Source organism: Papio anubis, chromosome 7 (genome assembly GCF_008728515.1).
Source record: "Papio anubis isolate 15944 chromosome 7, Panubis1.0, whole genome shotgun sequence".
NCBI classification, from domain to species: Eukaryota; Metazoa; Chordata; class Mammalia; order Primates; family Cercopithecidae; genus Papio; species Papio anubis.
Window position 1 is genome coordinate 99431708 of NC_044982.1, and position 24420 is coordinate 99456127.

General features: G+C 39.4%; 1 protein-coding gene across 2 annotated transcripts in view; it reads right to left on the minus strand.

The window, feature by feature from the left end:
- Window positions 1–24420, minus strand: part of TICRR (TOPBP1 interacting checkpoint and replication regulator) — a 54878-nt gene that overhangs the window by 21223 nt on the left and 9235 nt on the right. For both annotated transcript variants that reach the window (XM_021940848.2, XM_031668351.1), the window contains exons 3-14: window positions 24148–24386; window positions 22734–22968; window positions 16184–16313; window positions 13793–13932; window positions 12747–12965; window positions 8277–8428; window positions 6714–6814; window positions 6007–6100; window positions 5830–5909; window positions 5420–5659; window positions 4518–4614; window positions 360–417 (exon numbers count right to left, since the gene is read on the minus strand). In XM_021940848.2, the coding sequence (XP_021796540.2) occupies window positions 360–417; window positions 4518–4614; window positions 5420–5659; window positions 5830–5909; window positions 6007–6100; window positions 6714–6814; window positions 8277–8428; window positions 12747–12965; window positions 13793–13932; window positions 16184–16313; window positions 22734–22968; window positions 24148–24386 (1785 nt within the window). The remainder of the gene's footprint in view (window positions 1–359; window positions 418–4517; window positions 4615–5419; window positions 5660–5829; window positions 5910–6006; window positions 6101–6713; window positions 6815–8276; window positions 8429–12746; window positions 12966–13792; window positions 13933–16183; window positions 16314–22733; window positions 22969–24147; window positions 24387–24420) is intronic.

Genomic DNA, 24420 nt, shown 5'->3' on the forward strand with positions numbered 1-24420 from the left:
TTTTTTCTCCTAAATTTAAGAGCCAAGCAGGGATCATGGAATGCATTTAGCTGTCATGCTTAAACTCCATTCATCTAAAACAGTTTCACTGCCTCTTTTCTTTTTCCTTTCTTCCGGATTTCATGATACTTTTTTTTTTTTTTTTTTTTTTTTTAAAGATTTCAGACCAGTTATTTTGCAAAATACAGTATTTTGAGACTATTCCTAGGGGACCATGTCCATGGTATTTGGACATACTTTATTAGCCAACAATCATACAAAGCCTTAATTTACACTTGTAAGCAGCTGCTTAAATACATACAATAAAAATAAAGTTGTCATTCTAGTGAATAAATATATACACTGAGAAAACAGTATACCTTGCACTGTATCTTTCACTGGCTGGGAAGGCTGCTGGGGAGCAGGGTGAGAGTTCTCCTGAAACATGAGAAAATCCAGAAAGAAAATTTAAATAGGCATTCATTGAAATAAAAGAATAAAGATTTCACATGAACCCTTTGACTCTTGCAATTCATTTATAGGAATCCATAGTAGAAATAATAAAATGTACCACAGAAATGTTCCAAAAACACTGCTGCACTATATAGTAATAATACAAAATAAAAAACACTATACATGCCCACAAAAAGTGAAACAGTTAAATAAATTACACACCCATCCAATGTGGACATTACAAGAATAAGGAAGGAAGACCTCTCTATATATGGTTGAGCATCCCTAATCTGAAAATCCAGTATGCTCCAAAATCCAAAACTTCCTGAGTGCCAACACGACACTCAAAGGAAACACTCATTGGAGCATTTTGGACTTCTGGATGTGGGATGCTAACCAGTAAGTACATGTAATGCACTTGTTCCAAAATCCAAAAATATCTGAGATTGGAAACATTTCTGCTCCTAAGCATTTTGGGTAAGAGATACTCAACCTGTACTAACATAGAGATCTGTGATAGGGAAGAAAACAGAAAATATTAAGTATTCTAAGTTATATCATTTTTATATATGTCTATAATGGATCTGCAGAAATCTTTGGTGTTATTGGTACATATAGAAAAGGGCCTGGAAATATACACAACAAACTATCATCAGTGATTACTTCTGATGAATGGATGGAGAAGGAACACCCTAACTTTTAACTTTATATGTTTTAATGATAATCATGTATACCTTTTTACCTAAGAAAGGAAAAGCCATATACATTAATTAGAGGGTGGCTATACTCTCAGAAACATTTCTTTATCAGACTGCTATTTACTTGCTATTACAGTAGAAGATTCAAGAGTCTAAACCCCAGATGCATCGAAACAAGGAAATTGTTTTTTTTTTAAAAGATTTTTTGTTTTTTCAATTCATCGTAATAATTGAAGAAGCCACCACATATGGGCAGAAACTTAAAAAATGGTCTCAGTGATATAACCAAGGTCTTGCTGATAAGAAATGAGATGTGATCATTCTTATTTATATTGATTAATAACTCTTTTAAAGAGATAAACTGTAATTGTAAAAACATGTCATACATCCGGCCGGGCACAGTGGCTCATGCCTGTAATCCCAGCACTTTGGGAGGTCGAGGTGGGTGGATCACGAGGTCAGGAGATCGAGACCATCCTGGCTAACACGGTGAAACCTCATCTCTACTAAAAAATACAAAAAATTAGCCGGGCATGGTGGCGCACGCCTGTAGTCCCAGCTACTCGGGAGGCTGAGGCAGGAGAATGGCATAAACCTGGGAGGTGGAGCTTGCAGTGAGCTGAGATTGTGCCACTGCACTCCAGCCTGGGCGACAGAGAGAGATTGTCTCAAAAAAACAAAACAAAACAAAAAAAACAGTCATACATCCAATTTCCTATCCAGGGGTTAGTAAACTACAGTGTATAGACCAAATCTGAACCACCTCTTATTTTTGAAAATAAAGTTTTTACTGAAACACAGTCATGCTCGTTTCTTTCCATAATGCCTGTGGCTGCTTTCCCACTACAGCAGGAGAACTGAATAGATGTTGCAGAGACGTATGGCCTGCAAAGGCTAAAACATCTACTATCTGGCCCTTTACAGAGAAAGTTTGTCAACCCTTGTTAATCCATGTAATTGAATGAAAAACTAGGAGAGTATGTCCTGGAGGTATTAGGGCAGGATCAAACTTCTTTTTTTTTAAATCATTGTGCTCTTCTGGAGTTAAGATGCATAAAAGAAATTAATATACATTAATGTAATTAATACTACATATCTACACTTGAGTTGTAAGTTCACTGCTTCCCGAGTTAACTATATTGATCGTTCGGAGAACTGAGATTTATTCTTTTAAAAATGTAATATCTGGTCCTTTCAGTTCAACAACTGTCACTTATCTATGGTACCAACTTTGACATAAAAAAACGTTACTAACCACAATCAAATCCTGACCTCAAATTTTTTTTTTTTTTTTTGACAGAGTCTCTCTCTGTAACCCAGGCTGGAGTGCAGTGGCTTGATCATAGCTCACTGCAGCTTCAAACTCCCAGGCTCAAGCGATCCTCCAACCTCAGCCTCCCGAGTGGCTGGGACTACAGGAGTGCGCCACCATACCTAATTTTTTAATTTTTTGTGGAGGCAAGGTCTCACTATGTTGCCTAGGCTGGTCTCCAACTCCTGGGCTCGAGTGATTCCTCCTGCGTTGACCTCCCAAAGTTCTGGGATTATAGGCACGAACCACTGTGCCCAGTCGTAATTCTGATCTTAGAAAAGAAAACTATCTTGTGTAATCTAAAACAAAAGTTTCAAAGTGTGCTAGAAAGATCTGCAAATCATTATGAAATCTAGTGAGAATAAAGGCCTGGCAACTTTTGGCCATTCAGTTTTGAATTTTCCAATCTTCAATGAGGATTGTGACATATGTAAGATTTGCATTTTATTCACAGTTAAAGTATAAGAAAATGAACACCATTAATCCGTTAAAAGAAATCCCACCTCCAATTCCAAAGGATAGCTACAAATATCTAGAAACACAACAAACCACTATTATAATAATTAATGCTTCTTTTTTTTTTTTAATTTTTTATTATTATTATACTTTAAGTTCTAGGGTACATGTGCATAACGTGCAGGTTTGTTACATATGTATACTTGTGCCATGTTGCTGTGCTGCACCCATCAACTCGTCAGCACCCAACTACTCGTCATTTACATCAGGTATAACTCCCAATGCAACCCTCCCCCCTCCCCCTCCCCAATAATTAATGCTTCTAAAGATAGTTCTCATTAAATTTTAACTCTTCTCAGATAGTTCGTGCAGTTGAAAAGTTTCATTGTATTTTTAGTCCCTTTTTTCCTTAGCAAGACATTAATTCTACTCAGTAAACAAATTCCAGCTAGGTTTATTTTTTTTTCAACCAATAAAAACCTCAAGTCCTTATATCAACTGCCACGAAAAAAAACAACAACAATAGTACCCCGTTATCTGTGATTTCACTTTCCACGGTTTCAGTTTCCCACAGTCAACCATGGCCCCAAAATGGGTGAATATAGTACAATTAAGATATTTTGAGAGGGAGACCACATTCACATAACTTTTATTATATTATATTGCTATAATTATTCTATTTTATTATTGTTGTTGTTGTTAATCTCTTACTGTGCCTAATTTGTAAATTGAACTTATGCATGCATAGGAAAAAACAGTACTATATATAGGGTTCAGTACTACCTGTGGTTTCAGGCATCCACTGGGGGTCTTGGAACATATCTTCTGCAGATAAGGGGGGACTACTCTACCTCCCGGCTCCATGACCGTCATTATCTTTTTTTTCAAAAAACTTATTATTCATTCATTCATTCATTCACTTAAAAGACATGAAGTCTTGCTCTGTCACCCAGGCTGCAGTGCAGTGGCACGATCATAGCTCATTGCAGCCTTGACCTCCTGGGCTCAAGTGATCTCCCCGCCTTAGACTCCTGAATAGCTGGGCCTATAGGCATGTGCCACCATGCCTGGCTAATTTTTTTTTTAATTTTATTTTTTGTAGAGACAAGTTCTCGCTATGTTGTCCAGGCTGGTCTCAAATTCTTGGTGTCAAAGTATCCTCCCTCCTCTGACTCCCAAAGTGCTAGGATTATAGGTGTGAGCCTCTGTGCCTGGCCTAAATTTGTTATTGAAGTAAAACACAACATATGGAAAAGCACCTTCTGGTATGCAACTGAAGTCCTATTACGATTATATATTCTCTTCCAGCGACCGCTTTGCTTATTTTAGTTATTGTTTTATGAGTTTTCTTATCTACATTAAAGATTTTGAATTAATTCATTCCTAACTTTTACTCACCGTTTTTCCTCACATTACCTCTAAATATCACACTCTTCAGTAAAACAGTTAATCTCTTAACAAGTTTATATTTTCCCATTCCTTGGATTATAGTTTTATACACATTCATAAAAATATTTAATATTATTTCTGTATCCTCCAAAGTTCATTTTCCTAAAAGTAGGGACACTGCCTTTTTATTCTTATTTACTGTGTCATCTCAAACTGGAAGGATTACTTACCTTTTTCGTAGTTCTCTTTGACACTTTAGGAATTTCAATTTGTCGAAGATTCTGTGAAACCTCAGCAATGCTTTTATGTCTTATTAATGCATTTTTCCTTTTAAAAATAGAAATAGTCAATACATCTAGATAGAGGTTATATATAGTTAAATTCAAATGGAACTAGAGTCTAAGTGAAATAAAATATGGTTTAAATAAAAGCCAGTTATCTTAAGGTTGTTCTGGATTTATAATAAAACAAGTCACCCCAGAATTTTCAAAAGTAACAAATTCAACTAGTTATGAACAATGAAAAGCATCAAGGAAAATTTTAAAAGCTGAAACTCTAAGCTTATTTCATAAAAGGCCTAGTTCCTGGAGACCTCCTGTGGACAGTAAAGAAGGCTTTGTGAAATACGAAATAAACGCTATACAGTCACGCAATGTTTCCTTCAATGACGAACTGCATATATGACAAAGGTCCCATAGGTTATAATGGAGCCTATTCAGAAACCTAATATATGACACTTGATATTGGCATTACAGATCAAGTAGAGGAAATGACTGCTCCTCAGTAACAATGCTGGAACATTAGCTTTTCCATTCAAAAAAACATATACTATCTAGGTTTTGGTAGGCACACTCTGATGTTAGTACAACAAAAATTGCCTAACAACGCATTTATCAGGATGTATCCCTGTTGTTAAGCAAAACATGACTATATATTTCCTAGATAATATAAAGATTGTCAGATGCTCCTATTAGGAGCTCTAATAGTTGGCTTCTATATAGTTGGTCAGACATAAGGGCAGCTATTAGTTCAACAAATTATATGGACAAATATGACTGGACTGTGGTTTAAACACATCTTTTATCAGAACTATAACAGTGCAAATAATTCCTTTGATTCTTTGAGCTCTTACCTTCTTTTCTTGGCTGATCTGGTACGAAGTTCCTCCAGTTCATCAGATTCAGGGCTGCCTGACACTGATCTATGAGCACTTGATAAAAAAGGCACAGAAAGAAGTGGTGATTTGTTCTCTTGTGTCATGGAGTCATCACTGAAAAAATCTGTAGGAAGGACACCAGCCAGCTTCTGAGGAATCACAAACCCTAGGCTGTTGTAAAGATTTCCAAGTGTCTTTGGGATAGAGTCAATATACCTGTGGAATAGATTGATTGAATATGGAACAGAGTTACCATCTTACCCTCTCTATTCCCTCCCTCACCCAGCCTAAGAAGTAGTCCTTACAACTCCAAAATTCAGAGACAACACCATATGTAGGTATTGACAAAACAATTTTAAAGTTAAGTTAGTAATCATCAAACTTACAATCTCAAAATTTCCTCCAGAAACTCAGCTAGGTACGCTGAATCCTCAGTTAAACATACCATGCGCAGCAAATCTGTCACCTGAAGGAGATTTTAGAACGTTACTAGATAGATGCCCTCTGCAGGGAAGCTCAAAGCATCTAGGGCTTATTTTAATGGCACGAAGCTATATACTTGCCTCCTCCACTACTTGTTCCATATCATCTGTACTTTCATTTATTGAAGGGCATTGCAGACACATCTCCAAACGAAGAAATACCTGAAGCTGGCACCTTGAGAGAAAAAAAAAACTTGGTCATATCTACTTTGGATGTCACTAAACGAAAAGCTCCTTCCTTAAGCATAGATCTATTTATATAAGAAACAACAATCAAAAAGGAGAAAAGCCAGTGCCTTTTCTAAAAACTGATATAGTTATTAGATAAATAGGTGATTCAAGCTGCATATTATAACATCAAAAAGAATTGGCTACAAAAGCATCTTCATGCAATTGGTAATCTTTTTTTTTTTCTTTTTTTCTGCAACAGGGTCTTGCTCTGTTGCCCAGGCTAGAGTGCAGTACTGGGATCATAGCTCACAGTAGTCTTGAATTCCTGGGCTCAAACAATCCTCCAGCTTTAGCCTCCCAAGTAGCTAGGGCTACAGGTATACACCACCATGCTCACCTAATTAAAAAAATTTTTTTGGTAGAGACATGGTCTCACTATATTGCCCAGGATGGCCTCAAATTCCTGGCTTCAAGCAATCCTCCTGCTTTGGCTTCCCAAGGTGCTAGGATTACAGGCATGAGCCACCGTGTCACAAACAATCTATTTTAAACTGATACAAGCTCATCTCACAGCTTTGTTTTGGAGAGATGATTTTTAAAAAACGGTAGTTACTTACTCTCTAACTTTGTCTTCCTTATCCGGTTTTTTTCCTAGATTCTGTCGAAGACTTTTGCTAGTTTTTAAGAGATTACTTTTTACTTGATTCAGGCAGTTCATCTAAAAATACAAAATTATTACATAGGAGAATAGTGTTACTTGTCATTATTTCTAATTTCTTTCACAGTTGACTAAAGCCCTAAGAAGGGAAATACATTCCCTTATAAACTTCTCTATTCTTTCATTTGAATGAAAAAGTGACATGAATCTTCTTCTATCTTTAAAAAGAACATGGTAAAAAAGTTCTTTTGAGAGCTAGTGGGCATGGATAAAACAAGCCTGCCCTAAATAAAGTGTCTTAAAAGAAATGTTCCACAAAGCAGTGATTAAGAAACCTAAGTATTATAAACAAATCCTCCTGTTTGCTTTAGAGGAGCTCTGTGATGAACATGAATAAAACAACATGGTCTAAAAACAGTGGTTTGTAACACTCCCACTGCCAAAGAATTATCCAGGGGGCTTTTTTTTTTTTTTTTTTTTTTTTTTTTGAGACGGAGTCTCGCTCTGTCGCCCAGGCTGGAGTGCAGTGGCCGGATCTCAGCTCACTGCAAGCTCCACCTCCTGGGTTTACGCCATTCTCCTGCCTCAGCCTCCCGAGTAGCTGGGACTACAGGCGCCCACCACCTCGCCCGGCTAGGTTTTTTTTTGTATTTTTTAGTAGAGACGGGGTTTCACCGTGTCAGCCAGGATGGTCTCGATCTCCTGACCTCGTGATCCGCCCGTCTCGGCCTCCCAAAGTGCTGGGATTACAGGCTTGAGCCACCGCGCCCGGCCCAGGGGGCTTTTTAAAAGTACCAACCCCAGAGATCTGTTTCAGCTCGTCTGGAGAGAGCAAGGCATCTATATCTATCTATATCTATATATTTTATTTATTTATTTTATTATTATTATTTTTTTTGATGGAGTCTCACCCTGTCGCCTAGTCTGGAGTGCAATGGCACGATCTTGCCTCACTGCAACCTCCACCTCCCAGGTTAAAACGATTCTCCTGCCTCAGCCTCCCAAGTAGCTGGGATTACAGGTGCCTACCACCACATCCAGCTAATTTTTGTATTTTTAGTAGAGACAGGGTTTCACCATGTTGGCCAGGCTGGTGTCAAACTCCCAACCTCGTGATCTGCCCACCCTGGCCTCCCGAAGTTCTGGGATTACAGGTGTGAGCCACTGCGGCCAGTCGGCATATACATATTTTTTAAATGTTGTAGGTGATTCTAAAGTATAGCCAGGGTTAAAAACCACTGGCTTAATCATGCAGCTAACATATAGCTCACATGAGGAAAGGCTTTTCATTAGGAGACAATTATATGTAATTATCCCTGCTCACCCCATCTCTTTGATTTTTGCCTTACCAGTTCACCATATCCATCTTCTGAGATCTGGAATTGTACTTACTCCCTTACTCATCTTACCATTTTTGAATCACGTATGGCATAACAGACATTTTCCAACACATTAACCAAATCCACCAACAACCAACCAACCACTACATCTATGACAAACAACAATATTCGGATTCTCTTACTTCTAATTCCTTGGTGCCTTTTGATTTTAGGAACATTTTAATGGTTGAGATCATGTTTCGAGCACATGCATTCAACATGATTTCTCCTGTGGCCACAGTCTTTTGGTAATTTTCACATATATATGATAGTAGCTCTTCCTCGGTTTTAAAATCTGTGAAAAAAATAAAATAAAATGGATTAATCAAATCTTGCTCAAGTCCTTGTATTATTTAGGCCAGTAGTTGTCCACTGGGGAAAATATTTCCTTGCAGGGAACATTTGGCTATGTCTGGATTGTCAAGACTGATGGCGGTGGGGGCGAAGGTGGCTGCTGGCATCTAGTATGTAGAAGCCAGGGATGCTGTTAAACATCCTACATTGCATAGGACAGCCCCACAACAAAGAATTATCTGCTCTAAAATGTCAATAGTCTAGACATTGAGAAAGTACAAGGACAAGTGATTAACTTAATTTTATTTTATTTGAGACAAGGTCTCACTCTGTCACCCAGGCTGGAGTGCAATGACACAATCTCGGCTCACCACCACTTCCGCCTCCCAGGCAGGCTCAAGTGATCTTCCCACCTCAGCCTCTAGAGTAGCTGGGACCACAAGCATGTGCCATCACACCTAGCTAATTTTCTGTATTTTTGGTAAAGACAGGGTTTCATCATGTTGCCCAGGCTGGTCTTGAACTCCTGAACTCAAGCCATCTGCCCGCCTTGGCCCCCCAAAGTGCTGGGATTACAGGCATGAGCCACCATGCCCAGCCAAGTGATTAATTTTTAAGGCTCTGTATACCAAGTGTTAACAATTTAAAGGTAGGAGGCCAGGCGTGGTGGCTCATGCCTGTAATCCCAGCAGTTTGGGAGGCCGAGGCAGGCGAATCACCTGAGGTCAGGAGTTCAAGACTTGTCTGGCCAACATGGTGAAACCCCTTCTCTACTAAAAATACCAAAAATTACCCAGGTGTAGTGGCACGCGCCTGTAATCCCAGCTACTCAGGAGGCTGAGACAGGAGAATCGCTTGAACCCGGGAGGCAGAGGTTGCAGTGAGCCGAGATCGCACCATTGCACTCCAGCCTGGGCAACAAGAACGAAACTCCGTCTCAAAACAAACAAATAAACAAAAAATTTAAAGGTAGGAAGAAATAAAACTGTCTTTGGTGATATGACATGATTAGAAAATCTGAAAGAACAAACAATAAAACTCCTGGAACTAACAAGTGATCATAGCAAATTTGCGGGATACAAGATTAATACATAAAAGTCCATTGCTTTCCCATATACCAGCAATATACAAGCAGAATTTAAAATTAAAAACACATTACCATTTAAATTAGCACCCCCCTAAATATGAAATACCCAGGTATTAAATCTAACAAAATTTGTATAAGGTCTATATAGGGAAAACCACAAAATTCTGTGAACGAAATCAAAGAACTAAATAAGTGGAGAGATATTCCATATTCACAGCAAGAAAGACTCAATACTGTCAAGATTTCAGATTCCCAATTTGATTTATAGATTCTATGCAATCCCTATCAAATTAGTTATTTTCTGCATATTGACAAACTGATTCTAAAGTTTATATGAAGAGGTAAAAGATCCAGAATAACTAACTCAATATTGAAGGAGAAAAACAAAGTTTGAGGACTGATAGTACCAAACTTCAGGACTTACTATAAAGCTACAGTAATCAAGACAGTTTATGTGGTATTAGCAAAAGAATAGAGAGATCAATGTAACAGGAGAGCCTGGAAATAGACCTACATAAATATAGTAAACTGATTTTTTCTGTTTTTTTTTTTTTTTGAGACAGAGTCTTGCTCCGTCACCCAGGCTGGAGTGCAGGGGCGCAATCTCAGCTCACTGCAACCTCTGTCTCCTGGGATCAAGCAACTCTCATGCCTCAGTAACCCCAAGTAGCTGGGACTATAGGCGCCTGCCACCATGCCTGGCTAATTTTTGTATTTTTAGTAGAGACAGGGTTTCACCATGTTGGCCAGGCTAATCTCGAACTCCTGACCTTAGGTGATCTGACCCCCTTGGCCTCCCAAAGTGCTGGGATTACAAGCGTGAGTCACTGCACCTGGCCTCAACAGATCTTTGACAAAGGAGCAAAGACAATATAATAGTGGAAGACTAATACAATCATCTTAGTAATAGATAAAAGCGGCAGAAAAAATGTACGGACGTGTATAAAACCAGATATTCAACAATTAGAGAATACACATTATTTTCAAGTGCACATAGAATATTAACAAAACTTGACCAAACATTAGGTCAGTTTCAGCAAATATTAAAGAATCAATCTTACAGACCACATTGAGCACAGTCCAAAAATATTCAAAGCTAATTATAAAACACTCCCTTATATTATGAATGTCAGAAAATACTTATAAATAAGTATCAATGAAAATAGAAAATAGCAAATATATAATGCAGTTAGTTATACTTAAAGAGAAAATGTACAGACTTTACACTTAAGTGATTATTTTGTAAAGCAGATAAATTAAAAACAATTAACTAGCTAAGGGTCCAACACATTAAGTACTATGAGAGAGTAAACCCCAAAAATAAAGGCAGAAAGGTAATCATAAAGAACAGAAATGAATAGACAATGCAACAGCAGCAATAAACAGAAACAAAAGATGGTTCTTTGAAAAGTCAAATAATGCCGGACACGGTGGCTCACACTTATAATCCCAGCACTTTAGGAGGCCGAGGCAGGCTGATCACCTGTTAGGAGTTCGAGACCAGCCTGACCAATATGATAAAACCCCATCTCTACTAAAAATACAAAAATTAGCTGGGTGTAGTGGCATGCTCCTGTAATCTCAGCTACTAGGGAGGCTGAGACAGGAGAATTGCTTGAACCTGGGAGGAAGAGGTTGCAGTGAGCCAAGATCGTGCCATTGCACTCCAGCCTGGGCAAAAAGAGCAAAACTCTGTCTCAAAAAACAAAAAAAAGAAAAGCGAAATAAAACAAAATTCTATAGCAAGATTGAGCAATTAAAGACAGAGAGACAGAAGGCATAAATATTAGACATAAAATAGCAGGAATTCAAAATACTATTAAAAGTAAGGTCTAATTTGTTTCCATAAAGGTATCTAGTTGTTCCAGCATCATTTATTGAAAAGATTATCTCTTTCTTACGGAAGTACTGGGGCATCTTTGTCAAAAATCATTTGCCCACTATTGTGCAGGTCTATTTCTGGACAAAATCTAGTCCAGAAATTATGTTCCCACCACACTGTCTTCAGTACTGTTGTTTCTGCCTTCCCTTGCATGTATCAACCACATTTCACACACTTTTACTAGCCCACTAAAGGTGTTCTGCCTTATTCATACTGATTATCATCTATGGCTCTCACATTCCACAGGAAAAAAAAAAAAATCTTTAAAGGAGCATAAAACTTACACTCCAGAATTTTCTTTCTTTCTTTTTTTTTTTCTTTTGAGACAGTCTTGCTCTGTCTCTCAGGCTGGAGTGCAGTGGCACAATCTCGGCTCACCACAACCTCCGCCTCCCAGGTTCAAGCGATTCGCTTGCCTCAGCCTTCCAAGTAGCTGGGACTACAGGTGCGCACCACCACGCCTGGCTAATTTTTGTATTTCCAGTAGAGACGGAGTTTCATCAAATTGGGCAGGCTGGTCTCGAACTCCTGACCTTGTGATCTGCCCGCCTCGGCCTCCCAAAGTGCTGGGATTACAGGCGTGAGCCATTGTGCCCGGCCCACTCCAGAATTTTCAAAAGAACTCAGAGATGACATCGAAACACAGCACAATTCAATTTATTATTTTTTTAAAAAAGGAAAGAAAAAAATAGGAAAATAGAAGCTGCTGGATTAAATTATTCCTACCTTTGAAAGATGTCAATAACCTAGCCCTAGATTACTCATAAACCCTTTTTCTTCTCCCTTTATTCACAAATGTAAAACTTCTTTAACCATTTGTCCTATGCCCAAGCCATGGGCCTTCTTTGTGACTTTGCTTATGCTAATTCTCCACCTGGAATGCTCTTTTATCTTTCTGTCTTCTAACTCTGCCCATTCTTGGAAGTCTAGCTTGGACTCCAGTAGTTCCTAGAAGCCTTCACAGCTTATCCAGCCCTTATCTTCCCTGTCTGAACTCCTAGTCTAGACTTTACTTGCCAAATGGGCTTGTATTTTCTGTTTTAGACTTTTGGCTCTCTTCTTAGTTCTATTAGTTCATTTTATATATATATATACACACACACACATATATATACACACACACACACATATATACACACATATATATGTGTATTTGTTTATTAGTTCATTTGTTTTATCTTTGTAGCTAGATCATAAATCTAAGAATAGGACATTATCTTATTATTTATTGTATTCACCATAACACCTTTTTGGGCATGTAGCAGATAGTCAATAAACTAAGGGTATGATTAAAATTTATTTTTTAAAAAGAGGAGTATAAAAGAGTAAATTATAGACTAAGAGGAATACCTTTAGGTTTAGAACTTCTTAGTGTTCTTCCTCTATCTTCCAATTTATCTACTGTTCTCCCACTGGGTATCTTTTGGGTTCCTTTCTCCCCAGCCACATCCGGACTGCCATCTGGATGTAACTTCTGGGCCTTCACATTCAGCCTTGCAACATTCAACATCTTTAAGGAACGGCACATGGTATTCATCTTCTGTCTCACTGGAGTACGAGGGACACCTCCTACCAAAGCATCACAGGAGGGAAAGTAAATTGCCTTCCACTTCTGTGGAATCAAGAACTACTTTAATTCAGATTACTGTGAAAGAATATCAAAATGAAGCATATCCCTCCAGAATGATTTGAATTAGGAAATACTTGCATCTCTTTCTGCCCACACACAGGGTAGAAAGAGAACCTTTCTTTTAACCAAAGTTTAGGAACTAAACATCTCTATGTGATTGGATTGGAACTAAACATCTCAATGGATGGTTTTCCCATAAGGCAAATGCCAAACAGACTTATTTTGTTGTTACCCAATGGCCACCAAAAATGGTGATGAAACTTTTCTGAATGACAATTTAGCAATCTACATAAAGAGCCAGTTTTCATACCCTGACACAGTAACTGGTTCCTGGAAACTTCTGCTAAGGTAATTACTTAAAAAACAAATTATATGCATAATGTATACTACGGTATTATTTATAATGATGAAAACTGAAAGCAATCTAAATGTTCAACCTGAGAATTTTGTAACTTTAGTTAATGAGGTGGAATAATATCTAAAAAGGCAAGATAGCAAAAGAAAAAATACTTATAAGCAGAACACAAAGTTGTATTTGAATTTCTATCATAATTAAAAATGAAGATGGTTTATTCGTTAGACAGATAAGACTGGGTGATTTTAAAAAAATCACTATTGAACTAATGTAATTATTTTAAAATTTAATTATAAAAATTTGCCCTTCTTTATTTAGTTACCATTTCAACCTCATTTCAGGAAATGCCAATCTTTTAAAATGTAGTCTCAGAAAACAATGCCTTAAGAAACAGCCCTTCTAGGTGCATACGTTTCTTTTTGCTGTCTTCTTGATGAGTTATGGTGGATTCTTCACGAGATTTTCTCTGGTAGAGCTCGGCAAGGCAATGTGTTAATTCACCTTCAGTTTTGGAAGACTCTTCCTTATTAGCTGAGGCAGCCTGTAACGACCTGTAAAGTCAAGATGTCTAGAATAAAACCAAAATTCTAATTTTGCAAAATGCTTTAGAAATAAACAACACTGAAATACCCACTGTCCTCTAAAAAGCTAACCAAAAGATGTCCCCACAAGATGCCTTCAAAAATATATTTTCTTAGGAGAGAAAATGTCTCTCCTCTCATTTTTGATTTGAATGAATGCAGGAACCAAAGCTGTCTTGTTTACAAAACCATTAACTATTACATATAATATTGACTTTTATTAATAGGATTCTTCCTGAATTAGGGTACAAGTCTAATTATGGCAACTATTTCACTTCAGGTTTCCATAGTTATTTTTTACTCAGTTTCCATATATCAAAGTAAAAAATGATGTTAATACATTGTAGTAAGTATTGCAATGACTTCGAATAATTCTTTCACATTGTAATAAACTAATTTGGGATTGATGAGAAGAGGAGGAAGTAGGGCAGGCAGGAGGGGTGATTCGTTATTAAATGCTTTTCCACCTAGAGCTAAATATGTCATTAACGAAATTATGAAAATGGCACAACATTCAAAATGTGTTATTTGTATTTTAATACCTTCCATTATCAGATATATCTGATTAAAAAGTTACGGTGACATTAGTTGAACAGATATTACAGGGTGGAATACGTGCTGGGTCTATCGGTTTCATCCATACAGCCAGTATGAAGCAGGTTAATCCTCCCTAAGTGTGCTGGTGCTCTGTCACCCATCTTGGAGTGCAGTGGCACGATCTTGGCTCGCTGCAACCTCCACCTCCTGGATTCAAGTGAATCTTGTGCCTCAGCCTCCCAAGTAGCTGGGATTACAGACATGTGCCATCATGCCAGGCTAATTTTTTTGTATTTTTAGTAGAGACGGGGTTTCACCATGTTGGTCAGGCTGGTCTTGAACCCCAGGCCTCAAATGTCTGCTGGCCTTGGCTTCCCAAAGTACTGGGGTTGCAGGTGTGAGCCACCATGTCGGGCCTGGATTTTCCATAAAGACAATCATACTATCTTCAAACACTTCAATATTTACACCTTATAACAATACTTAGAGATAATTACAAAAAAAAAAAACATGGGCCACATTTGTACATTAAAAACTACAAAACACTGAGGGAGATTAAAGAGAGACCTAAATAAATGGATAGCTGCACCATGTTCATGGATCGGATGACTCAACATTGTTAAGATGTCAGTTCTTTCCAAATTTATCTACGATTCAATGTACTCCTAGAGTTTCAACAGACTTGTGTGTGCGTGGAAACTGACAAGCTGTTTCTGAAGTTTATATGAAAATGCGAAGTATCTAAAATAACCAAAAAAAATTCTAAAAAAACAAAACCAAAGTTTAGAGGACTTATACTACCTGATTTAGTGACTAGTGCTATAAAGCTACAGTATATGGTATTGCTGTAACGCCATATTGAAGATAATGTCGTATTAACATAGTTTCTGGACTGTATTCTATCTAGAAATCAATCTGCACAAAGGTGGCCAGTTGATTTTTGATAAGGTGCCATGGAAATTAGTGGGAAAAGATAGTCTTTTAGCAAATGGTGTTGGAACAATTGAATGGATATCTGTGTGGAGAAAATAAACGTCAACCATACCTCTTAAGAATAGGTTGAATTTCTGCCGTATCGTTTACATTTCTAATATTGTTTGTCTTTTAATTGCTTGATCTTGCTATAGATTATTTTATTTGGCTTTTCAAATAACCATCTTTTGTTTCTCTTGATCACTTACATTTATTTGTTTTCTATTTAATTTATTTCTGTTCTTATCTTCATTGCTTTCCTTCTTTTGTAGGGTGGAGGTTACTCTCTTGTTTACTTCTCATGTTGGATTCTTAGTAATTGATTACTAACTTTTTTCTTTACAAAAATAGTCTGCAAATACTTCTTTAAGTATAAATTCAGCTGCATTATTCAAATTTGCTGTTTTCTATTTGCGTTGATACTTAGTTATGAATATTTTCTCACTTTCATAATCTAAGGGAGTGTTTATATTTAACTAGACGAATTACTTTGGTAAATTTTAAAGAATTTTTAGCATGTATATGTTTATATATTGTTAACATATTATCTAACATACTCTCACAATATATACTAAGTATGAGAGTATTTTATCTTTGTAATTAGTTTTTAATATTATTAGACTGTACTCAGAGAATGTGGCCTAAGAAAAAAATGCAGATAACTGAACATTGATTTTAATAATTAATACTCAGAGATATAAAAAAGTTTTACCCAAATGACTCCATCAAATTGGAACTAGCACCACGGATGTTACAGAAAGGAAACCACTTTTCCACAACAGCTGGACTCCAGGGAGTGGTGTGGCCAAGTTCCTGCTGGGCCCACTCTGGAACAGGAGAAGCTATTGGAGCAAAGGAACAGAGGCAGGAGAGGAAACCGCATAAGAACCAAAGCAGAGAATTCTAAGCACTTGCTCTTCCCCTGGACTGACTGCATCCCTCCAAAGGACATACAAAGTACATTTGTTCTCCAGCTAACATTTGTTCTCTGGCACCACAAACTTCTACAGGCCTATGTGGTAAATAAAAAATGCTACTGAAAAACCTACAGATACAATTTAAAATCTTTTGTTATTACTGGCTATAAATCCTCTCATCTTATTTCTGAAATGTTCCTCTAACCAGGTTAAAAATATATATTGTTCTTCTATTTATTTATTTATTTATTTTTTTGAAACAGAGTTTCACTCTTCTTGCCCAGGCTGGAGTGCAGTGGCATGATCTCGGCTCATGAGCCGCAACCTCCGCCTCCCGGGTTCAGGCAATTCTCCTGCCTTAGCCTCCTGAGTAGCTGGGATTACAGACATGTGCCATTACACCCAGCTAATTTTGTATTTTTAGTAAAGACAGGGTTTCTCCATGTTGGTCAGGTTGGTCTCGAACTCCTGACCTCAGGTGATCCGCCTGCCTTGGCCTCCCAAAGTGCTGGAATTATAGGCCTGAGCCACAGCGCCTAGTCCTGTTCTTAAAAATGGCTTTGTACGGTTGCGCACAGTGGCTCATGCCTATAATCCCAGCACTTTGGGAGGCCGAGGTGGGTGGATCACCTGAGGTCAGGCGTTTGAGACCAGCCTGGCCAACATGGCAAAGCCCCGTCTCTACTAAAAGTGCAAAAATTAGCTGGGTGTGGTGGCAGGTGCCTGTATTCCCAGCTATTCAGGAGGCTGAGGCAGGAGAAGCTTGAACCCGGGAGGCGGAGGTTGCGGTGAGCTAAGATCACGCCACTGCACTCCAGCCTGGGCAAAGAGCAAGACTCAGTCTCAAAAAGCAAAAAAAAAATGGCTTTGTACAATAATAAATATACAGTAACAAAACTGCAGAATATCACAATTCTGTTGCACTGAGTAGGTAAATTGGAAATAGGCAGATGTGGCTCTGCGTTGGGGAGTGTAAGGGTAGAAGGTTCTCTTAAAATAAGCCTAATGGAGGAGGTGGTTGGGGGAACAGTAACAGAAATTTCAGTGAACTCTGTAATTCTGAGAGGTCCATCTAAGACCCTAGACAAATGAAATGTTAGACATTAATGAAGTCTTGGGGAAAAAAACCCAAATACTTAAAATGTATTCAAACTTATTGAGACAACCAAGTTTTAGGCCTTCGTTCAGTGACAGAATTCAGAGATAAATACAATGCCTACTTCGAAAGGAGCTCCCAGTATAGGAAGAGTAGGTCCACTCTTGTGAAGTCATGGAGATATGTATAAATGTTAGCATATGCTAACTCTGTCTAGATGGGCAAGGAAGGTCTCAAGGAGAATGCAGTATTTGGGCTAGGTTCTAATGCAGGAATAGGATCTCACCCAGATGGAGCATGGTGGGGAGACTGGACAACAAGCTGGCACACTGATTTATAACCTGGAAGAAACTGTGGGCCATGCTACAGCAGAGTACTTGTAAAATACTGCAGTTCTTCCTTTACCAAATTCCAAAATACAGTTTTCTGAGCTGCTTCCAAGACTATATACATAGTTAAGATACAGTCTGTTCTACAATACAAAACTTCCTACAAATAGCCTACACACAATTGATAAGTAAGGTAGTGACATTAGTACAAAATATTATGTTGCTTTGGTTATGTGATCATTCCTAATGTGCTATTATTTTATACCACCAAGTAGCAGCAGCTGAATTCAAAGTGCACAAACACAACTAAATACAAACAGCCAGAGGAGCACAGTGCTGTACACTACACCCTTTCTTTTTTTTTTTTTTTGAGATGGAGTCTCACTGTCGCCCAGGCTGGAGTGCAGTGAGCAATCTCAGCTCACTGCAAGCTCCGCCTCCTGGCTTCATGCCATTCTCCTGCCTCAGCCTCCAGAGTAGCAGGGACTACAGGCGCCCGCCATCACGCCCGGCTAATTTTTTGTATTTTTAGTAGAGATGGGCTTTCACCATGTTAGCCAGGATGGTCTCGATCTCCTGACCTCGTGATCCGCCAGCCTTAGCCTCCCAAAGTGCTGGGATTACAGGCATGAGCCACCGTGCCCAGCCGACTACGCCCTTTCAGCTCGTGTTCTTCTCCTTGGCTGTTTGGCCACATGCACTTTCCTGGAAGTGCTTATGATGTAGTTCCCTATCGTTGTCATTGGCCCCTGTCTCCATAATACCACAGCCTCAACCCTTCCATCATGCCATCTTCACCTTTCTTTTAAGGGATAAGGTATATTTATTATGGAGTTTACTTATTATGAATTTAATGTGTCTTTTAATCAAACTATAATTTTTATTAGGATTGCACTTTTTTTGTTGTTTTTAATTGAGACAAGGTCTTGCTATGTTGCCCGGCTGGTCTTGGACTCCTGGGCTCAAGCAATCTTCTTGCTTCAGCCTCCTGAGGTCTTGGACTCCTGGGCTCAAGCAATCTTCCTGCTTCAGCCTCCCGAGGAGCTGGGATTACAGGCACGTGTCCCCCCACCCAGGATTGCCTTAGTTTTTATCACTGCCAAAGATTTTGAGAAGTCTGTCCCAACTGTAGTTCTCCCAAAGCTATTATTTTTAGTGTAAGATTTTGTAGAATTTTTTAAACAAGCAAAAGAAACTTCACATCACATGACAGCATAAATGCCTATAATTGCATCTGCTGTTTTATTACAAAATTCAGACAAGGGCAGTAAAGGTCTATGAGAATAAATATGACATGATAGTTTCTTCTCAAGTCATTGTATGCTGGATTAGGGGAGAAAGGCCAGAAATACCTGCCTCAGGCCTCCAAGTCTCAAGCCTCCCTCTGCATGGAGAGTGCCCCTCACAGAGTTACCTGCACCTCTTCCAGCAAATGCCAAGCAGGAGCCCAACGCTAAAAACAAGGCCACCCTCCACTGGCCTCCCAGGCAGGACTTTGGAGGGAGCCCTAGGCCCTCGGAGTTAGATGCCCTCCTTGTAGTCTCCACGCCTACATGGGCAGGAGTGTGGGTGGGCCAAACACCCACACTTCTTACCCCCCAAACTCACAGGTTCAGCACCATTAGCTGCATTGAAACCACCAGGAATTAATCTCATGATCCCCTTGATAGCTGCTTTTTCCCATCATGCGAAGCCCTAGACCCCTAGGTCACTCCAGTCTGCCCACTGGAATCTCCTCACTGCTCCTTCCGTCTCCCATCCTGTCACCTCGGCCCAGCCCTTCCACACATAAAATCCTCCCACCCTGCCCTCTGGAACTCACTGACCCTCATCAGCAAAATCCCCTATATCCTCAATTCCATCTTCTCCTGCCCTGAACACACTGTTTCCCCTGCAGCACTGGAAAGAGCTGACTGCTCCCCCGCCAAGCTCTTCTTCGACTTGGCCCTGAGGTGGGCTGGTATCCTCCTTGCCTCTTCCAGATCATTTTCCCTCTACCTGCTGAAAATAATGACAAAAACCCAGCTTTGAGTCTCACATCAAAGCCTATACTCTCATAGTCATCTAACAAGCCTGGATCATTCCCCCTTACTCCTCAAAGACTGTTAGCTCCCGACTCACCACCATCAGTCTCTCCAGTACTATTTAGTCTTAACTCTGGATTATTTCAATACACACATTTGATGCTACCAACACTCTGGCCTTTGTCCCCTTGAATTCCTCGCTTCTGGTGCCCCGGTGCATTGCCATCCTTCAGTCACTGTCTCCTCCTGGTCACCACTGTCTATGATCTCAAGCACCCCACTCTGACCACCTCCATCTATTTTTTAACTCTCTCCTTTGAGCACATTGGCTCCAGAAATCCTGAGACCCCTACAACCCACTGATCTGATCGCCTGTCCTTGTTGTCCTCACTTTCCTCCTTACCCTGCCTTGTTCCATGGACAAATCCTAAATCTCTTCCCGTTCATACCTTTGAATCCCTGACCCCTCTCTAGCTTTACCGCCCTCATTTGGGAAAATTCCAACCCTGGTTAATCCAGCTCCCTGCCTACTCTGCAGCTGTGCCAGCTGGTGAATGTGGTTGGAGGAAGGCAAGCCCATAGAGGGATCTCACTTTACCTTCACGACCATCCCAGCAACCTTCCACCTTCCTGCTATCTTCACCCTCTCACCAGCCACTTCCTTCTCCCCTCTCTCCTCAGCCTCTAGCATCTCCTTAAGTCTTCATTTTCAGCTGATGATGTCACTTCCTAACTCACTAAAAAACCTGAAGCAATCAGAAGAGAACCCCATACACTCACACCAACATCACTCACCTCGGCACCCCAGCCCTTATATTTTTGCCTTCCCCCAGTTGTCACAGATGAACTGTGCTTGTTCCCAAGACCAACCCCTCCACTTGCGCTTCCTCAAAGCCCTCTAACCAACAATTCTCTCTATCCCCTGCATTAATTTTTACCATATTATCTCATCAGCATGCAAGCAGGCTATTATTATTTCTAAAAATCAAAACCAAAAACCTTGACCCTTCTTCCCTCTGTAGCCACTGTTTTCATTACTCTAATATCTTTTAGATCAAAACTACTCCAAAAAATTGTCTGCACTTGCTGTTTTCCTCTTTTCACAGTCTCTCCTGAACCTACTCCCACTCACATTTCTACCCTCACAATTCCACCAAAACTGATATCACAACCATCACATTGTGATGGTATCACGAGCATCCACACTGCTCAGTTGAATGTCAGCTCCCAGCCTTCATCTTCCTTGGCCTATCAGTAGTAAATAACCCAGTCAAGCGCTTCCTCTCTTCACTTGGCTTCCAGGGCCACAATCTGGGTGTTCTTTACCTCAGTGACTGTCCCCCTTTTGTCTCCTTTGCTGGTTTCTCTCTCCTCATCCCCCAGACTGCTTAACATTGGGATGCAGGGGTTAGTCCTTAGTCCCCTTCTCTTTCCCATCTATGCCCACCCCCATGGTGATCTTAACCCATCTCATGGCTTTAAACATCACTGATGACTCCCATCATCTCTAGTCCAAACAAATCTCCCAAACACAAACATGCATAGTTGATGCCTACTCAATACCATGTGTGGATGTCTAACGAACAACTCAGACTTACCATGCCCAAAACAAACCCTCCAGTCCTCACCACCCCAGCCCCTGGTTCTCCCACAGCCTTCCCCATCTCAGAAGGAAACTGCTTTCTACCAGTAACTTAGGCCAAAAGTCTCTGGAATCATTTTCAATTTCTCTATAGCTCACCCTACACATTTAATCTAACAGCAAATTTTGCTGGCTTTACCTTCAAAATATATCCAAGAGCTACAAGTACTTCCAACTACCTGCATTTCCCACCATCTCTTGCCTGGATTATTGCAATATTTCTGACTGGTTCTAGCCTTGCCTCAATATGGCAGCCAGAGTAATGCTGTGAAAACATAAGTCAGATCGTGTCACTGCAGATAATCCCCAAAGGCTTCCTCTCTCACTCATAGTAGAAGCCAAAGTCTTTTCAGTACCTGTAAAGCCCTGCTGCTGGCTCTCTGCTGCTGTTTAGTCTGCTGCTGGCTCTCTGACCTCACCCCCTCCTACTCTCTCCTTGCTCCTTTCACCACAGCCACAGGCTTCCCTGCAACTCCTCTAACACCCTTCTGAGCCTTGGCACTCGCTATTGCCTCTACCAGCAACTCCTTGCCATCACTTCCTTCATGCCTTTGCTCAAATATTATTTTTTCAGCAAGGCCTTCCCTGACCACCCTACTTAAAATTGCAACCCTCCCGACCCTAACACACCCCATTCCTTTGTTCCTGCTTTACTACTATAACTTTTGTCTCTTTAGAATAAACTGTAATTTTCCTGACTTACTGTTTTGTCTCCCCTGACTAGATGGGAAGATATCTTTGTCCATATTGTTCTCTAATATAGTCCCAGTACCTCAAACAGTGCCTGACATACAGCAGGTACTCAAATCTGTTGAATAAATGAATGAATTAAAGAAATATCAAGTTGACATTTAAATCTACCTAGCATAAATAAAGTTTGTAATACTAATATGATACAAACCTTATTTATGCTAGGTAGATTTAGTAGTAACAATGCATTTAGTTGCAATGCCAGTAGTAACAATGCAATGCAGGGTAGATAGAATCACAAGAGTTTTATATGCAGTATTTATTAAATATATTAAAAACCATGACTTCGATTTCAGACTGGTTTCATGGAACCTGCAGCCTCCTCAGAAGTACTTAAGGAATTCTATAAACAATAATGATTTAAACTGCCTGAAGTATTGTAGCTTTCTTTTATCTGTGTTATAACATATTGGGGTTCTACTAACTGCACAGTGAAAAAGTCCCGATGCTGGAAAAGACTGCAAACCACCCTAGACTATGTTAGTTACTGGTTTAGGAGCTTACCAGCAGAAGCAGTATCTGCAAGTGAATCATGAGTCTGATTCAATATACCATCCACAACATCTGAGAAAAGGGAAGCTGTGTCCCGGGGGCTGTCAGTCACAGCTGTTTGGAGAACATGTCGTTGAAATTCAGCCTCCTTGGTGCGGAACACAGTGAGGATTGTAGCATTGGCAGAGAGCGGGGAAATAACTCCAGTGATGGGGGGCCAGCCTTCACCAGGGTCCACATCAGCAACCTATGTGAGAAGTTCTAATTAGTTGAGAATATTATTGTCAATATGCCTAAAGAAGAATGTAGTGTACTAAAAGACAGAATAACCATTTTCCCAATGATTATTAATGTGAAAACTATGAAAAAAAAGAGATTTGATAATTATTAGAGGTAGAAGCGAATTTATTAATCACAGAGTCCTAATATTTCTACTTACAAATAAGTAAAACCTGACATTACCAGGAATATTTACTAGGTATTTACTATGTGCTCACTGAATCCTCACAATCGTCCTGAGGTAAAATAATTATTATCCCCATTTTATAAAGGAGGGATTGAGGCTGAGGCAGAAGTAACCTGTTAAAGCCACCTACTTGGTAAGAGAAGATGCCAAGCATATGTGACTTTGAAACCCATGTACTTAACCATGAGGCAGAAATACCACTTGAGAGATTTATCCAGACATACAGTAGGCAGCAGAGCTGAGACCTAATCCAGATCACCGACTCCCAAACCCAGTGCTCTTTTTCTCAGAGCACACAACTCTTAGAACAGCATCTGTCCAAAGACTACTCTATTTTTCTCCAGAATATTTTACAATGGGAACCAGAAAAGAGACCCCTCCTGAGAGTATGAAGGCAAAAGACAAAGTAAGGTAAGGAATTCGTTGGTAGTTTAAAAATAATAATCACCGTTAAATCAAATCTGGATATGTATATGTTCCTTTTCAGAAGACATTTCTACATTTGTGTAACTACTGTCCAACTACTGAGTTACACAGACAATTATATTGCATTGTATATAGTTACACAACTACTATACTATTATACCTAATTTTACTGTGTAGCAGCTTTTTCTTAAATACTTATATAGAAGTAGTAAATATATAACAGAATACTTAAAAAATAATGAGAAATCACTCATCACATTACTACCCTAACATAAGCACTCCATCTGGCCAACTGCCTTCTTCCCTATGGGAATATAATTTAACTTAATTGGATTCTTGATACATGCAATTTTATAAGTTATTTCTTCTCTAATGAGCATTGCTGTCATGATACTATAATGTCGACAATATTATTTGCAAAAGCATAATCAGTTTTACTAAGACTATATTGTTTAAGGCATTTATAAACACACTTATTTCACTTTACCAGTATGTTGTTAGACAAGCATAACTTCCCGTGTGGAGGATACCTACCAGGTGTAACTCTTCAGCAGTCAGCCTGCTTACCAGCTGCTGAAATAACAGCCTTTGAGTTGCTGTGCTCTCCTCTGGACTTTGTAGCATCCAGCTGTCGGTGCCCAAAGTGCTGCTCATTGGGAGAGACCACTGGGCCACAGAGCCTTTTAGAAAAATTCTGACTGGTTTCTGAAAATGTCTCTGATACATGGCCAAGGGCTCTAGGGTGACTGTCCATGTTTCCTGAATCTCTTTGCCTGCATAGAAATAAAGATTAATTAGACCAGAATG